The sequence below is a fragment of the Acanthopagrus latus genome, chromosome 22 (assembly GCF_904848185.1).
Source record: "Acanthopagrus latus isolate v.2019 chromosome 22, fAcaLat1.1, whole genome shotgun sequence".
Lineage (NCBI taxonomy): Eukaryota > Metazoa > Chordata > Actinopteri > Spariformes > Sparidae > Acanthopagrus > Acanthopagrus latus.
Genome location: NC_051060.1, coordinates 18,828,129 through 18,844,313, shown reverse-complemented (window position 1 = coordinate 18,844,313; position 16,185 = coordinate 18,828,129). Strand labels below are relative to the sequence as shown.

General features: G+C 42.6%; 1 protein-coding gene across 5 annotated transcripts in view; it reads right to left on the bottom strand.

Moving 5' to 3' along the window:
* Positions 1 to 227: 227 nt before the first annotated feature.
* The window catches only part of LOC119012913 (estrogen-related receptor gamma-like), a 32,412-nt gene continuing 16,454 nt past the window's right edge, over positions 228 to 16,185 (bottom strand). For 3 of the 5 annotated variants that reach the window (XM_037087131.1, XM_037087130.1, XM_037087129.1), the window contains exons 4-8: positions 15,539 to 15,655; positions 7,626 to 7,736; positions 6,788 to 6,970; positions 2,416 to 2,685; positions 228 to 2,121 (exon numbers count right to left, since the gene is read on the bottom strand). In XM_037087131.1, coding sequence (XP_036943026.1) covers positions 1,877 to 2,121; positions 2,416 to 2,685; positions 6,788 to 6,970; positions 7,626 to 7,736; positions 15,539 to 15,655 — 926 coding nt within the window. In that variant the 3' untranslated portion in view covers positions 228 to 1,876. Of the gene's footprint in view, positions 2,122 to 2,415; positions 2,686 to 6,787; positions 6,971 to 7,625; positions 7,737 to 14,370; positions 15,053 to 15,538; positions 15,656 to 15,739; positions 15,801 to 16,185 lie in introns of those variants that run through there. The other 2 variants (XM_037087132.1, XM_037087133.1) reach the window with 2 other exon arrangements.

Below are 16,185 nucleotides of genomic sequence, written 5' to 3'. Positions count from 1 at the left end.
TGCTAGACTTCATTACATTACAGCTGTTAATTATAAATCTCCATCCAACTGGGCTCTGATGGCCTAAATGTGCCATAATGGGCCTCGCTTGGAAAATGGCAGTCCATTGTCAGTCTGTGCAGAATAGACTGCTGCCACTTACCGGCTCCGCTAATGAATTTGTTTCTCTCTCGCGTCATTGAAAAAAAAAAGATGACACTCGCACGATCTGAGCTTTTTGCATTAAGGGGATGATCTTTATTGCCCAAGAATCCACCTGAGAATGAAATAGCACGGCACAGCTCGTCCAAACAAAGCTTATTTTGCATCTTTAAACATCTCTGTTGGCATAAGACATGACGTATATACAGCAAAAAAACCTACAGTACATACATTTATACTCGGCAACGTCGCTGCCGTCATCTCGTCACAAAAATATGCACGTTATAGTGTCACAGTACCTTGAGTAAAATAAAAGGAGCAAGACTTGGGCGTTTTTTTCCTTTGCTGCACTTAGATTCCCTTCATTTAACGTGTGCGGAAAAAAGACAGATTTTCAGATATAACTACTCTTCACACAAAACACACTAACAGATTAACAGAGCGCCATCACCAGTCTCCCCAAAAAACTTTATGGCTAAAAAGGAAAAAGTAGTGCACAAATTTCACCCTACACATAGACTTCTACCATAGAGAGGACATCAGATGCCTTCCCTAATCCAGATTATACAGTATGGCAGCCATTTTTACATAGTTAAAGTTATATCTATGGGTCTACAACATCTCTACGACATTATGATCATCAAGTACACGGCACGTACTCCGTTTATAATCACTTGAGTTTTCATGATATGGTTTTTTACGTCAGTGCTGCAGCAGAGAAGCTAGTAAAAAAATTATCTTACATTGATATCATTTAAAAATCTTTTTAAAAAATCATTATCCACTGTAATTGCTTTAATCTACTCTCCGTTAATGCCACATCAGTAAATAAAATTAAAAAAAATAGCAAACGAACAGAGACACTTTTGAATAAATATCACTTTGCTGTTGTACAGTCGTACCGTGACGTTAAGTACTCTTTCCCTGAAATGTTCTAATAAAATCAGGAGGACGTTTTTTTTGTTTTTGATTTATCGGTTTTCCGACCTCTTAACTGCTTCCCCTTTGATCAGCTAAATATGAATGAAGTGAATAGATACTTTTGCGATACACGACACAGCAGGGATGCAGGTTTATGTGGATGTCCTACAGGCCACATTATATTACCGTGGACATATGCTGGTATTATTCAATAGTACGAGTCTTTACTCTTTGGCAAGACTTACCTCTTAGGAGACATTTACCTATTTATTTATTTATTTTTATACAAAAAAAGGACAAAGAAAATTAAATCATTTAAAGGCTCTCTAAACGCACTAGAATGCAGATTAACAGGCTTCAACATGGGTGAAATAATCCAAGAGGATCTTCAAGTATCAGGTGGGTTTTTTTTGACAGAAGAAGCTCTACTTTTGGCATTTAACTGTAAATATATCTCTAGAAGGCGATTTCTCCTGCTTTTACACTGTCTGTCCGTCCGTCTTCAGCCTTTCCGAAGCAGGTCAACACACTTAAATTAGTGTCACAGACGGCAAAGATGACAGTGTCCTCAAATTAAACTGCTGCATTCAATCTTTCACTGGGAGTAGGAGGAAGGGTCTCGCTCTAAGAGTTCCAGCTGTTTGCCTACAGAACAAACTTCCTGTCGATCGCAGGCTCAAAACTTTACTGTCAAAGCTGAAATGGACAAATACATAGTGTCAAACCACACCATTACCCGTTATCCTTCACTTCCTGTCGATCTAACCCCTGTGCTGGAGGGTAAGGACAGAGCTAATGGCTGTCTGTGTTCGGGTCAGGCTTTGGCCTCGAGCAGTTCGAGGAACAGTTTGTGCATGGGCACACGACCGTCCTGTTTAATGCTGCAGAAGTGCTGGACGGCACGAGCGGCCGTCTGACGGAGGAGAGGGAGGGTCATGATCAGTTTGCCGGCCCTCCGCGGGTCCTCAGGGTGGTGGGTGACCTCATAGTCCTGTAGCGCACCGTGGAGGACGTCCTGGAGTCTCTGAACTGCCTCTGAGTCCTCAATTTGCATGGAGTCTGCAAGGAGAGATGGTCAATATAAATGAGCTCACAAGCTAGAGGTTAGCTCTGTGAGGCTAGAGTTAGCAGCAGTGCTATGAATTAAATGCTAACACTAGCATGGCAACATGCTGACAATGGCAATGCTGACATTTCGCAGGTATCATGCTAACCCAACGTCTGGGGCAGAAAAAGTGAAGCTAACGTTTAAGTGCCAAAAACTGCAGTTCCTCGAATGTCCACTCGAGGCTGGCTACAAAAGTGAGCCAAACCCCACAGACTGCAGATACAGAGCCATCTCCATAATAATACCTGAGTTAGCGAGCGCAATAGCCTTGACGACCACGAACTCCTCCTTCTCCAGGCCCATGGTCTTGTACTTCTTCACCAGCTGCAGGATGGCGTTGTTGAGGTCGAGCAGCCCGGCCAGCTTCGAATGCTCCTCGTCCATGACGTAGTCCTCAGCATACACCAGCTTGTCCTCCAAGCCCAGCGAGCGGAACACCACCCGAAGAATCAAGATCTCCATCCAGCCGCTCTGCAGTAGACTCATCTGGTCAGCTAGCGAGAGGGAGGGGAAGCCTGGAAAGATGAGGGGATAAAATAATAATGAACGTGTTAGCTTGGGATGCAGAAAAGACAGAACTTACAGAAACATTTAAAACATGATATCACTTAATGTTTATCCTGGTTTATCCTACTTGGCCTGTAAAAACAACTTTATATTGACCGCTGTAGCTCGCGGATGACAAAAATTTGAAAAATAACCTTTATAACTTGCGGACATGCATTATGGGAATTGTAGGAACATTGACTTCTCTGTCATCGTTTCATACGTTAGACAAAAGAGAAGGAGCTAAATGAAAACGGCGACAGATTTAAATGGTTCGCCATGTTAATCGATGCTCTACATAATGATAGTGATTTGCGTATTGTATAATTGTATCATTGAATACTGAATTGTCTTGCAGCCGAGCCATTCGCTCATTGCAAAGGGCACAACAAAGGACAGAGGGAGGGAATAGGGTGGTGAATTTAATTACACTCGGTTGGACACACCCACTTTGATTGACAATTACACCCCACAGGAGCGTGATTAAACCTGCTCACGTCCCCCACATAAACCCACGCACACACGCTCACACACGCGTTTACTGTAATTAAATAGACGATTTTACAGAGCGAGGGGACGAAGGGGAGGCGTTTGTATTTTTGACACCATCAGTGATTGTTATCAGGATCCATGGCTCTTTACAATCACCACGGGGACGCGAGCGGCGCCCCCTTTCCCCACTATCGCTCCCTGATTGATTGGAAACGCTGTCTCTGCACGATTTCATTGGTCGATAGGGATCAGTATTCTGGCACTGGATCATCGATCAGGGACAGAGACCTGTGCGAGCGGTGTGTGATGAAATCCCGTGCAATATTATTGATAGAGTTTGAGGACAAATACAAGTTAAAGCTTCAATAAAGACAGGGGGCAACGTTTTCAAGGGACAAATGACTTTTTCTATTCCAAAGCAGAGGGCACTGAGGGCAATAAGGAGAGGAAAATAGTCTTGTCAGTGTTAGTTGTATCATATCAACAACAACACACAGCCGGTCACACCACGGTCGCTCTCTCACACACACACACACTCACACACACACACACACATTTGACAGCCAAATTGCAGCACGGACTCAAAAAGGCCAAAAGCAAAGCGGGCAGTTGGTCTTTAGCCAGCTCATCTGCCAGTCTGGCCCTCAGACTTCAGCCCACGTCACTGTCAATCCGCCTGATAAGAGCCGACAGAGAGGAGGGGGAGCAGCCAGGACAGTAGCCCCATCACACTCACCTCCCCCTGGGCAAAGAACTCAGATGGCCTGGGCCACTTCGCCCAAGACCCCGGTTCTCCCAGCGATGGGGGCCGTGTGTCCTGCCACTCATCCAGAGCTGATGTGACATGGTCATTACGCTGCTAGGAAGAGGCAGCCTTTTTTTTTTATATATCCATTCTCTTTTAGTACGTCTCTTATCTACCTTTCTTTCGTTGCCCCCCCAACCTGTTCACTTCATGATGCTATTGTCCATTTCTTTCATTTTGTCTTCTCTCTCATGATCTCTGTCATCTCAGCTCAAGTCACTCTCGCTGTTTCCTCTTCCCTTTTCTCTTCATCTGCCATTTTATTTTTCCTGCTTCATCTTCTCTCTGTTGTTCGTTCCTTTTTCAAAGCAAACGCCAACCTCTGTTTTCTACTGTTTGTATTTTCAAACTGAAATCCGTCTTTGATAAATGAATTTCATCATCTGCTAAAGGATTAATCTGCTGTGTTGAGGAAAATATGCTTATTTGATTTCTTGTCAAGAGTTAGCTCAGAAGAATCATACCGCTCATATCTGTCTGCTGAAATTGATCAGTCACCAGCAGCCAGTTGATTTCTGGGTTTCTGTTATCCGGTAAATAATCTGCCGAAGTCCGGTATTTTTTAACCCCGCCGGTCAAAATGTGAAAATGTAAAAATATTCCCTACAAACGCCAGCCACATACTTTTCAATAACAATGATTACAAATTGGCAGCATCCATGACCTCCATTGTCTGGTGTTTACGTACTGCAGGTCTTGCTTGCTAATGTCAGCACACGGCTAACGTAGAGTAAAGTAATCTGGTTGTTTTGGGTGGGTAATCCTGTGTTCAAAGTCAGTTCTTTGGTGTTCACAACACCTGGAAACAACCACCACTGCTGATGATAATGTTTCTGACATACAAGAAGTTTAAATGTACGTTAACTTTACTCGCATTTTTTGAGTTTCCAAATCCCGGAAACTGGCATCCAAATGAAATGCATTGTTACCTTGAGTGACAACTCAACAATATATATAACAAAGATTTAGTCATGTAGTTTTTGATGTTTCGGTCCAGAATTCCAACATATTATAACTTTAAAATTAATAATTTAAATGATAACAACCTGCCTGCTACTGATCAGGTCTGAATACATTGGCCAAAATGGATGTGAATTGTTCCTCGTAATGTATCTTTTGTTTCATTTCAATACAAATTTTGGTGACATTTCAAAACTGTGAGTAAAATTTGCCTGACAGTTGGATGAATATGTGGCTGCCTCTCTCTCTCTCCCCCCTCAGGTGGGTATCTGCTGTGGGTTTTTCGTCCACCTCTCACCGCTGCGCCGCTCTCCCAGCCAGAGCCTCCACTGGCAAAAGGGGCTACAAATACACCCATCAGTCGGACTCCGTCTGTCTCGTGCGCTGACAGTAAAGAGCCGATGACGGGAGGAAAGAGGCAGACAGCAACGGCCCGAGGGGTGAGGAGAGGGGTGGAGGAGGAGGAGGAGGAGGAGGTGAGGCTCTTCTCCACTTTTTTTTTTTTTACCAGAACAATGGAAATGCTGATGAGTGACACCAAACACCAACATACACACACACTCAAATGGCTGTTTCATGTCCACCATGTAGGAAGAAATACCAGGACGAATACAGTAGAGATACAAGAACACACACGCACACACACGCACCTGCTTTGTTGCTTTGTTTGTTTTGTAAGCATTTCAGAGACAAGACATCAACAAAAAGCCCAGGTGTTTCCCTGGTGATGTTTTGGGTTTGGATAACCACGGCTGATAAAGCAGTCGGGAATTCAGTTGGAGGAAGAAAGACGATAAGAGAACAAGTTGGATGAAATGAAGAGAGATAGTAACGCCTCGAAATATCATTGACAGTCTCTATAAATGGGTATTAGGCATAGTTGAGACTAATAGACGAATAATTTAAGATGGGAAAAATCTAAAATCCTAAATGATCCTGTGCATCCTTCTAAACCCATTTCTCCAAAATTTGGGATCTATGCCAGACTTTAAAGTACATTTCTGAGGGTTTGAACAATTTCGGGGAAAAGCATGAATTCGCAGTGACTGTCTTATTAATTTAACATTCATTTTACTTTTTCTACTTGCAACAAGAAATACATTTGGGAGAAATTAGTTTTTTAATTTAGAGCAGCTCACGACCAGGTGCGGCCCGAAAACACACCTTTGAAAAGTGCTTCTGTTTGTCAGCTTTAAGTGTTGCAACGGTCTCCAAAGCCCGGTATCAAAAGCAGACCTGCAAACCTCTGCTTCCTATTACAACCGCCAGCATAGCTGCATACCAGCGTTTTAATCCCACTAATCTGTCAGAATGCACTTCCTCTCTCCTTTCCACTCTCTCATCCAAAAGGAAAAGAAAAAAAAACACTCTGGACATCCTTTCTGCTGTTCCCCTGTCAGAGGAGAAGCTGAGAGTGTTCCAAGTGTCTGGAGGATTTCCGTAATTCAGAGGTGTCCGCGGCCCAGGAAATGAATTAAAACCTCCAGGTGGCCACTGGTCATCTGCTTGATATATTAGGAACACACATTGGTCGGCAAGGGCACACTACACACGCACACACGCACACACATGGATAGAGGATGACTGACAGATAACACACAGTCGCGCCAACATGCCCTCTCTCCCCTGGGCATCCAGTGAGTGTCTTGGCAACCACAAGTCACAACAATCTCCTCCTCTGATCTGATTACAGATTTAATGTGAGCTAATGTGTTCTGGAAAACAGCTGACTGACTGACTGAGTGACTGACTGAGTGACTGACTGAGTGACTGACTGAGTGAGTGTGGCTGGGGGTTTGAGTCCGAATTCCTACCTGGGATGTGTTTGGCCCAGCCGATGTTGACCACCAGCTCCCTGTCAGCCAGGTCGCACAGCGTGGTCAGAGCCTTGATGTCACTCTCGGGTACGGTTGGGTCCGGCATGGCGTAGATGCCCTCTGGCTCAGCCACCAGCAGCAGAGACACCACCTTGTTCTCTACCGAACCACCAACAGTGACTGAGAGAGTGAAATTAGATTTATATTATTAGAAAAAACTTTATTTCATCAGGTAATCTTAGTGAAATAAAATATCATATAACCAGCTGATACAGTGAAACAGGCGTTCATACAAACACCATAAGACACAACGATAATTCTTAATAGGTGAGAAATGAAAAGTTTAAGGTTGCACAGTGGTAGGAGACATGCAAGGTCAAGATGTACAGCATTGTATTGTATGTCATATCGTATCGTATCATATTGTATCGTATCGTTTCATATCGCATTGTATCATATTGTTTCATATCGGACCATATCGTTTCGTATCGCTTTGTATCGTATCACATCGTTTCGCATCATTTTGTATCGTAACATATCGTTTCATATCGTTTTGTATCATATCATATCGTTTTGTATCATATCATATCACATCGTCTCATATAATATCTTATCGTATCATATCGTTTCGTATCGTATCATATCATTTTATATCATATTGTATCATATCATATCGTATCATATCGTCTCGTATAATATCATATCATTATATTATATCGTTATATCGTTATATTATATATTGTATCATATTGTTTCATATTGTATGAAACTGTTAACTTAGTCTCACTAACTCAACAATAATGCATCACAGCCGTGATTTTGTTTTTACACATACATGTTTTTTTCTGAGGCAAGGCATTCTGTGGGTGCAGATACGGGCTGTTCTCTGCGTCTATTCTCCTCTTGTACTTCTGTCTGCCACCTCGAACCCGGTCCAGACGCACACCTACAGAAAGAAAACACAAACACAGGACATTAATGATGCAACTGGCACAACGCCCCTTAAATATACATCTGTCTATATATGTCTGGGGGGTTTTCAAATATGACAACAAAAACATTCTTGTTTGATTGGATGATTAAGATGGAACCCAGATTGAGAGATTACACAGAGTCAAATCATGGTAAACTTGGGCTTCAGGAACAATCTAAGTAATCAGATATAGTGAGCAGATGAGTATTTATAATGGAAGGACTATAATTTATCATGAATTTATCATTCATGAGCGTTGATGAAAAGAGAATTGTCTCCAAATATAAAACCTCCATCCTGGTTTGACCTTCAATCAGCGTGCAGACGTTTTTTTTTTTTCATCAGAATTTGAAACAAATAGGTAATCAGTCATTAAACAGGCTTCATGTTGACCAGGGTCAGCCATCAGGATGTTGCCCAATCATCCGCTCACATGTCTTAACTATCCCAAGGAGACCGAACAGGACACGTCTAATGCCGGCAGAGCAGCGTGCATCCTGAAACACGACACCCAACAATTTTAGAGCGGCCGATGACAACTGCTCATCTTAACGAGGCATTGTGGTAACCTTGTCACCATGCCGATGGGGATTTAATAGTGTGTGTGTACTGTCATAGGATGCCACTTGTGCAACAAATCCAGTCGTGAAATTTCCTCGCTCCTAAATATTCCACAGTCAACTGTCAGCTCTATTATAACAAAATGGAAGCGTTTGGGAACAACAGCAACTCAGCCACGAAGTGGTAGGCCACGTAAAGTGACGGAGAGGGGTCAGCGGATGCTGAAGCGCATAGTGCAAAGAGGTCGCCGACTTTCTGCACAGTCAATTGCTAGAGAGCTACAAACTTCATGTGACCTTCAGATTAGCCCAAGTACAGTACGCAGAGAGCTTCATGGAATGGGTTTCCATGGCCGAGCAGCTGCAGCCAAGCCACACATCACCAAGTGCAATGCAAGGCGTCGGATGCAATGGTGTAAAGCACGCCGTCACTGGCCTCTAGAGCAGTGGAGACGCGTTCTCTGGAGTGATGAATCACGCTTTTCCATCTGGCAATCTGATGGACGAGTCTGGGTTTGGAGGTTGCCAGGAGAACGGTACATTTCAGATTGCATTGTGCCAACTGTGAAATTTGGTGGAGGAGGAATTATGGTATGGGGTTGTTTTTCAGGAGCTGGGCTTGGCCCCTTAGTTCCAGTGAAAGGAACATTGAATGCTTCAGGATACCAAAACATTTTGGACAATTCCATGCTCCCAACCTTGTGGGAACAGTTTGGAGCGGGCCCCTTCCTCTTCCAACATGACTGTGCACCAGTGCACAAAGCAAGGTCCATAAAGACGTGGATGACAGAGTCTGGTGTGGATGAACTTGACTGGCCTGCACAGAGTCCTGACCTGAACCCGATAGAACACCTTTGGGATGAATTAGAGCGGAGACTGAGAGCCAGGCCTTCTCGACCAACATCAGTGTGTGACCTCACCAATGCGCTTTTGGAAGAATGGTCAAAAATTCCTATAAACACTCTCCTCAACCTTGTGGACAGTCTTCCCAGAAGAGTTGAAGCTGTAATAGCTGCAAAAGGTGGACCGACATCATATTGAATTCTATATATATATATATATATATATGTGTGTGCAGGGAACAGTTAGCTAAGGAAAAGCTGATTGGATTCATGTTCATAGAGGACGAACACACATACTGAGAGTAACAGTCGCCAAGTGCATCTGTAAAGACACTGTGTGTGTGTGAACGTGACTCAGGAGGCCTTTAGTAGTGGTGTTGGGTTACCTGATCTACGCAGTGTAAACGGCCACAGTGGCCTCTGGGTGGATCTATAACAGCACTCGTGCCTGAAAGAGACACTCTGAAGGTATTATTTGCCCACTTGACACCTCACGCTGATACTCCATCCTCATGAGCCTGCCGCCTCCTGTACTTATTCTTACTTATGCATATATTTATACATCCACATTGACTAACACAATGTCCTCTCAAATGGTTGTATGCAGTGTGTTTTAGGGTTACATCAGTTCACATAAAGGTTCTTAGTTATTGGCATCATTAGTTTGTGAAGCTATTTTGAGTCATTTTATAGTAAAGCTATTACCGTTACAACAATTTTACAGGATTTCTGCTGTATTAATTAATGTGCCATGAACAGGGATAAAAATAAGGATATGATGGAAGGACTCATAACAAAGCAGTGGTGTGAGAATGTGGCCTGTGACCTTCACTGTAAGCCAACAAGCTTTTCCATAAGACTATTATGAAATATCACGCTCAGGTGTTCTATCACAGCACATGTCAGCATTTAAAGGTTGAGAATTAAAACATCCTTGAAGGTCATTTGACAGTGCTGTATATGAGGCTCCTTACTCTACCTGATGGGGTCACAAGTATTTGTGTATTTGAGTTTTTCTCTCAGCTCCTCTGACAGGTTTGAAGTAGATTGATAGATTCAAAATCTGAAGACGCTAGAGGTGTTTTCATTGACCCTAAAAATCCTAACAATAGTCCAATTCAATTCAGAAGCGTTGGATAGTAAATCTCTAATCTGATAATTTCTCTCTGAATGTAATATATTTTTCCTGCGCAGGTTTGTCCCACGTGAGGGGTGAGACAGACACATTGCGAAGATACCACGTAACAACACCACTGTAAGACCTTTTCAATTTGGCGTCAGCCATAAAATGTAAATTTCTATAATCTGATTGTCTGTTGTTGCCACAATCACCTAGTAGATGTTCCTCTGTGAGAGGCTGTAGATGGTAAAAATGTCTAAAAGTGGAAATAATTGTTGCCTTTTCAAGAAAATGTTTGCCACATTCGAGGAAACCTTTTGCTTCATCCATTACTTTGTTGTCTCTGGCAAGATCCGATGCTTCACTAGTTATATTGTGGTGAACTGCTTTGGTGCATATGAACATACCTTTTATTAGTTCATTTTATTGAGTATCCCCGTAAAGGCATTAAAGATGGAATCTCTAATCAGAACAATTTCATTTTCAATTCTCAATAAATAAATGTGTTTACGACCGTTGAAAGCTCCAGAATAAAAAAGCTTGTAATTTGACCTTTTGTGGGGATGTTCAGTCAAGATAAATCTAATCAAACATCAGCCCGAGTCCAGATTCTTCAAGTCTTCAAAAATTATTTTTTTCTCAGCTCTACATGACATTTGGTCCAACAGTGGTGGGCAGGGTTAAGACGTGAGTGGGCAGTTTTGGGGTTAAGCGGATGAAGTGAAAAGCTTGTAGTCAAGAAGATGAGCTGGGCATTAAAGAAGAGATTGGTCAGGTAAACCTAACACCCCCCCGCCCCCCGACCTTCTTGTGATGTCATAAGGGCCAAATAGTAATTGTGGATTATCCTGGGCGCTCGGCAGGTGCCACTCCGAGGCGTGGGCCAAGGGATGAGGGTGCTTACAGTAGCGTGTGTTGTCATCAGATTTAACAAACTGTCTGCAAACACTGGATTAAAATCACAGGACTTTGGTTGTTCGATTTGTAGAGAGCGTGCATGTCATACGGGTATATTTCTGTGTGTGTGTGTGTTCGTGCTCAGATCTGACAGTTATTCCAACACACACATCTGAGCTAAGTGTAACTCTTCAAAGTGGAATGTGCTGACAACCAGGAGGCCGAGAATAGCTTTGGTGGATAACAGACGCACACACACACACCTCCCTGTTCGCCTGCACAGCCCATCAGAGTTCGATAAACACAGACTACTCAGACATTGATCTATTTTTTGCCACTTTCATCACTCCGCCTTCTTTTTGAGGGTGTCTGGATCTTCACATGAGAGGCTTTACAGGTTCCCAAAATGCACACGGCGCAGCAGGATCAGGAACACCGACATCCAGCCGCTGATCCGGACGGATCCACGTTAACATGTTCTAGTGGCTGCACTCCTCTCCCTTGCCTCCATCACTACTGCTGCTGCTGCCACCTGCATGTGTTCAGTATAAACAATCCCACACCTCTCAGATATTGTGACAAATGTACACACAGCTGAACTCAATGCCACTGTGGCGTTTCCTTCCCTCTCATTAACAAGAGGAAAGGATTTGGAAAGTTGGCAGCAGGAAGCACACATAGTGAGTCCGTTCTGCTCCGACGCTTTTCTCAGAATACAGATTAACACAGCGTGTTTGACACACCTGAGAGTAAATAGCTACATCCAACAGGAAGTTGGGATGACACAGTGTTTATTTTGCCAGCTTTTTATTTGTTTTCCTAGTTTTAGTTCTGTGTCAAATGTCCCTGCTATTTTACCATATTTAAGCAACCTCATCCTGTTTTTTAGTTTTACTTTTTTTTTTTTTAATTCTATCAACTATTTCTAATTTTAGTCATCAGATTTAATTTAACATTTTCAGACAGCTAAGTCCAGAAAAAAATATTTAATATTTTCTAATGAATAATAAATGTTGAATGAGTAAGAATGACACTTCACAGACGAAGCACTGTATTCCCCATCTGTCTGTTTTAGCTCCTGTCTCTTTAAGACCCGCCTCCTGAATACTCAGTCTCATCTGATTGGTCAGCTCACACACGCCTGAGCTTGCACCCGTAAAAACAACAGTGCAGCTTTGCTAAATCAATTTTCATGTGCCAAACTAGGCTTAATTAATAAAAACCTGTGGCATGAAGAAGTAGTGTGATGTCACAATTAAAGGCGGGACTACTGTCGAGGTATTTTAGGAGCATCTTCTGTCGGTGCAGACGTATTCGAAACACTGAGGGAAAGGAAAAAAATAAGGATGATTGGTCTCCTTAGAAACTATTATAAAATAATAAGAACAATAAAAAAAAAATAATAAAATGTTTGAAGTATTTTTTGGTTGCCTCAAGTAAAAACATGCGGTCTCCCCTTCTTTGTCGACAAAGATGAAGATATGTTTGGTTGATAGGTTGTCTTTTTTCATCAACAATATTGCGTCTTGATGTAGTTGCAGTCAGTGTTTAATGGCAAGGTATTACAGAGGCACTGCAGCACCACTGACCGTATTTCTTTGTGACATAAACCATTAAAACACAGGCTCACACCATAACGTCTGTATAATATGTTGTACTTTTTTAAATATTGCACACATTTTGCTAACATGCATGTTTTTACTGCCCTCAGAAGCGACAGCAACAGTAGAAATGAGCACTAAACGGGGCTTAATCAAATCCTGCCCGCGGTCTATATGTCTTTTAGCTGTGTATTTAATACGGCTCTGACTCTGTCCATTAAACCTCACAGCTCCTCTGTCTCTGCCTTTACTGCGGCCTCTCCGGGGAAGAGGGGCATTACGAGACACGGTGAGGCGCGTTACGAGGGCGCTTACGACGGGAGTTACGAGGGGCAGTTCGCATTTCACGGAGGTCCAGGAATCCCACAAGGCATCTGGAGGTATTTACGAGGGGGGAGGGAGAGCAAAAGGGGGTGCGGGGTGGCGAGAGGAGGTGGGGTTGAGAGGCGGCCTGGGATGCTGCCGATGCCCCTATGCTGTTAAAAGCAGCTAATTTAGAATAAAAAAAAAGAAAAGGGCAGGCGCGCACTCGCTCACAAAGAACACACATAGGTGTGTGCATAAAAGTGTGTTTAAACAAAACACACAAACCGATATGTGTGTAAAGGTGCAATAATTCTGTGTATCCATAACTCACGCACACATTTAGGAACCCACACAGCAGCAATAAATAGATACTGGAGATGAGTAGGGGGTATTAAAGGATCATTCCAGTTTATTACAACTGGGATCTTATTTTCATAGTTTGGGCTGACCGTTTCTATTGGTTATGATAACATACTGAGGAGAGTAATTGCCGAGGATAGTGGGGGCAACATGGCGACATGGCTACAGTAAAAGTCTGACGATGGCGCGGGGTGTAACAAGTCTCACAGGTTGTCACATATTCACTTTATTAGCTGGTAAAAGAAAAAGTGAGTTCAAAATTAGAAACTATGTAACATGCTATAGGTTGGTCCACAGTGAATAATCTTTAGGTTAACTTTGATGTGCAGTTAAATGTTGGCTAGCCGCCATGACAGCGCTAACCTATGAGGGCATGAGAGCTAAATAATCCAAAATGGAGGAAGGTGTTATAACTTGTTGTTTAACATCCCCCATCAATGTGTAAAGAATCCTAATGTAGAGTTATGAGACAGGATTCAAGGGTAGAAATAACTTAATAACAACTTTAAAAATGTACTCTTGCAAAGTCACACAGTTGACCGTTAGCTAGCTGTCTTAAAAAGAGCTAGCCTAGAAGGAAACAGAGAGCCAAAGAGTCCAAAATGGAGGAAGGTATTATACTGCAGCTTGTTGTTAAACATCCTCTATTGTGGAATAGATGGTTTACAGTTATGAGAAGTGGTGTAAGGGTAGAAATAATAAAAAATGTGTTGACCTTGTCAATTATCCCATTAGCTAACCAATGCTAACCTTGCTCCCCTCTTTCCTCTTTACTATTTAATGACTAAGCGACTAAATGCTTCATCTTTACATCTACTATCCTTTATAGCTTGTTGTTCACTGTCCTCTGTCACGGGGTTTACAGTTATGAGACAGGATTCAAGTATAGAAATACGTTTTTTAAATAAAGTGTGAACTAACCTTACTGTCCCAACAAGCTGCTAGCTTTCCTTCCGTCTTTCCTCTTCACTAACTCTTTAATGAATAAATCTGTCCTGGGAACAATAAAATACTTCATCTTTACGTTTACTATCCCTCAGATACACACAAGCACACGTTTTATCTGTTCTTCACTCTTTTTTATTGTCTCTCGGCCCTCCACAGCGTGCGGCAAGTGGCCGCCACAGCAGGAGGTCGCTAATGTTTTCCTTTTTGAGTCACTTCTAAATCTGGACAACAATATGTCACCAGACAGGCACACAGTCGGACTAACGGGAGCACCTGACTGCTGTCAGAGACGCTCTGTGCGGCATGTATACATGTCACCACTCTTTGTCCACAGCGTCGAGCATACATAGTGAATTTAGCTGTACAAAAACATGGGAGGCGTTCGCTAAAAATATTTGGGGTGTTTTATAATTATTCAGATTTAGAATATATAATCTGTCACAGAGCAGTGGGCCGTGTCGGGGAGATTACTTGTCCATTTCTAAAAATGTGTGTCAAACTTTTTTTTTTTTTAAAGTCAGTAACCTATTTTAATTTTGAAAAGCCCCTGGCAACAACTCGCTCCATTATCTCACGAGCTCCTGCAGTGATACACACTCCTACACACACACACACACGCACACTGGCAGATTTCCAGAGGCTATTTTAGAGAAGCGCTGGTGAACCAAAGACTGACATAATTTAACAGTTAGTAGCCCTCTCTCCTCCTCCTCCTCCTCCTCCTCCTCCTCCTCCTCGTCCTCAAACATTCAGCTTTGCATTGTTCAGCCCTGTGTTTACTACACACACACACACACACACACACATCACAACTGGCACTATGGGACTGAAGTTTAACTGTCAAACGTTTTAGGTTTCACTGGAGTCTACAGAACCACAGTACATGCCATCACCAGTTTATCAGGTGAGACACTCAGCTGGTAATCAGGGTATTGTTACCAGGAATGCACAACAAAGGAAACTGCAGTCCAGCTTGTGCAAGCCGTCACTCCGCGGGTTGTTTTTTTTGTCGTCTCAACTGTCTTAAGGCGAGAGGTTTTGAGCTTCTGCCAAGTCCACCGACCCGATCGATGCTGGGAAAAAAGCAACTCAAACAATGATTTGACTCGGGTCTTGAATTGATTTTCGGTGTATAGCTGACCTTCTCTCAACATGCCCACAGCCAGACATTTCACGAATCGACAGGCCTGGCAGGATTTCCTCCTCCTCTTGGTGATTTCACATTCATTGGACGCCGGGCAGCTGTATTCAATGTTACCTGGAGGGGACAAGAGAGAAGATGAGGATCAGGTTTTTTTTAAATCGCAAAAGAGACAATGAAGCAATAAAACAATAACATTACGGGTCATCGTCTCTTTGTTGCATTCTGTCAAAATTCCTCGTTTACATTCAGATGTCAACAGTTAGATTTTAAACTAAAACGTGTCACAGCAGGAGATCTTAAAGGAGTTTTCCCCTTATTTAGAAATGCACTTTTGTAACGTTGGGGAACTTATGAGAGACAGGAAAGAGTCTTTCATTTGACCATGCCTTCCTGGTAGATACTCACTCTGTTACAAAACCTCATCATGTCATGTCAGTGTCATCATCAGGGTTATTTCCCAGACTTAATGTAGCTCCCTTGGTAGCCACCGAAGACATTAAATGACGTCGCTCGCAGGTCTTCATGTGTAAAATCAGTAAATTCTTAAAAAATAAACATTCACATTAATTTTGACTGTATCGTTCACAATCAGTGTAGCCACATGCAAAAAAAAAAACAAAAAAAAACAAGCCGCCAACACCTAA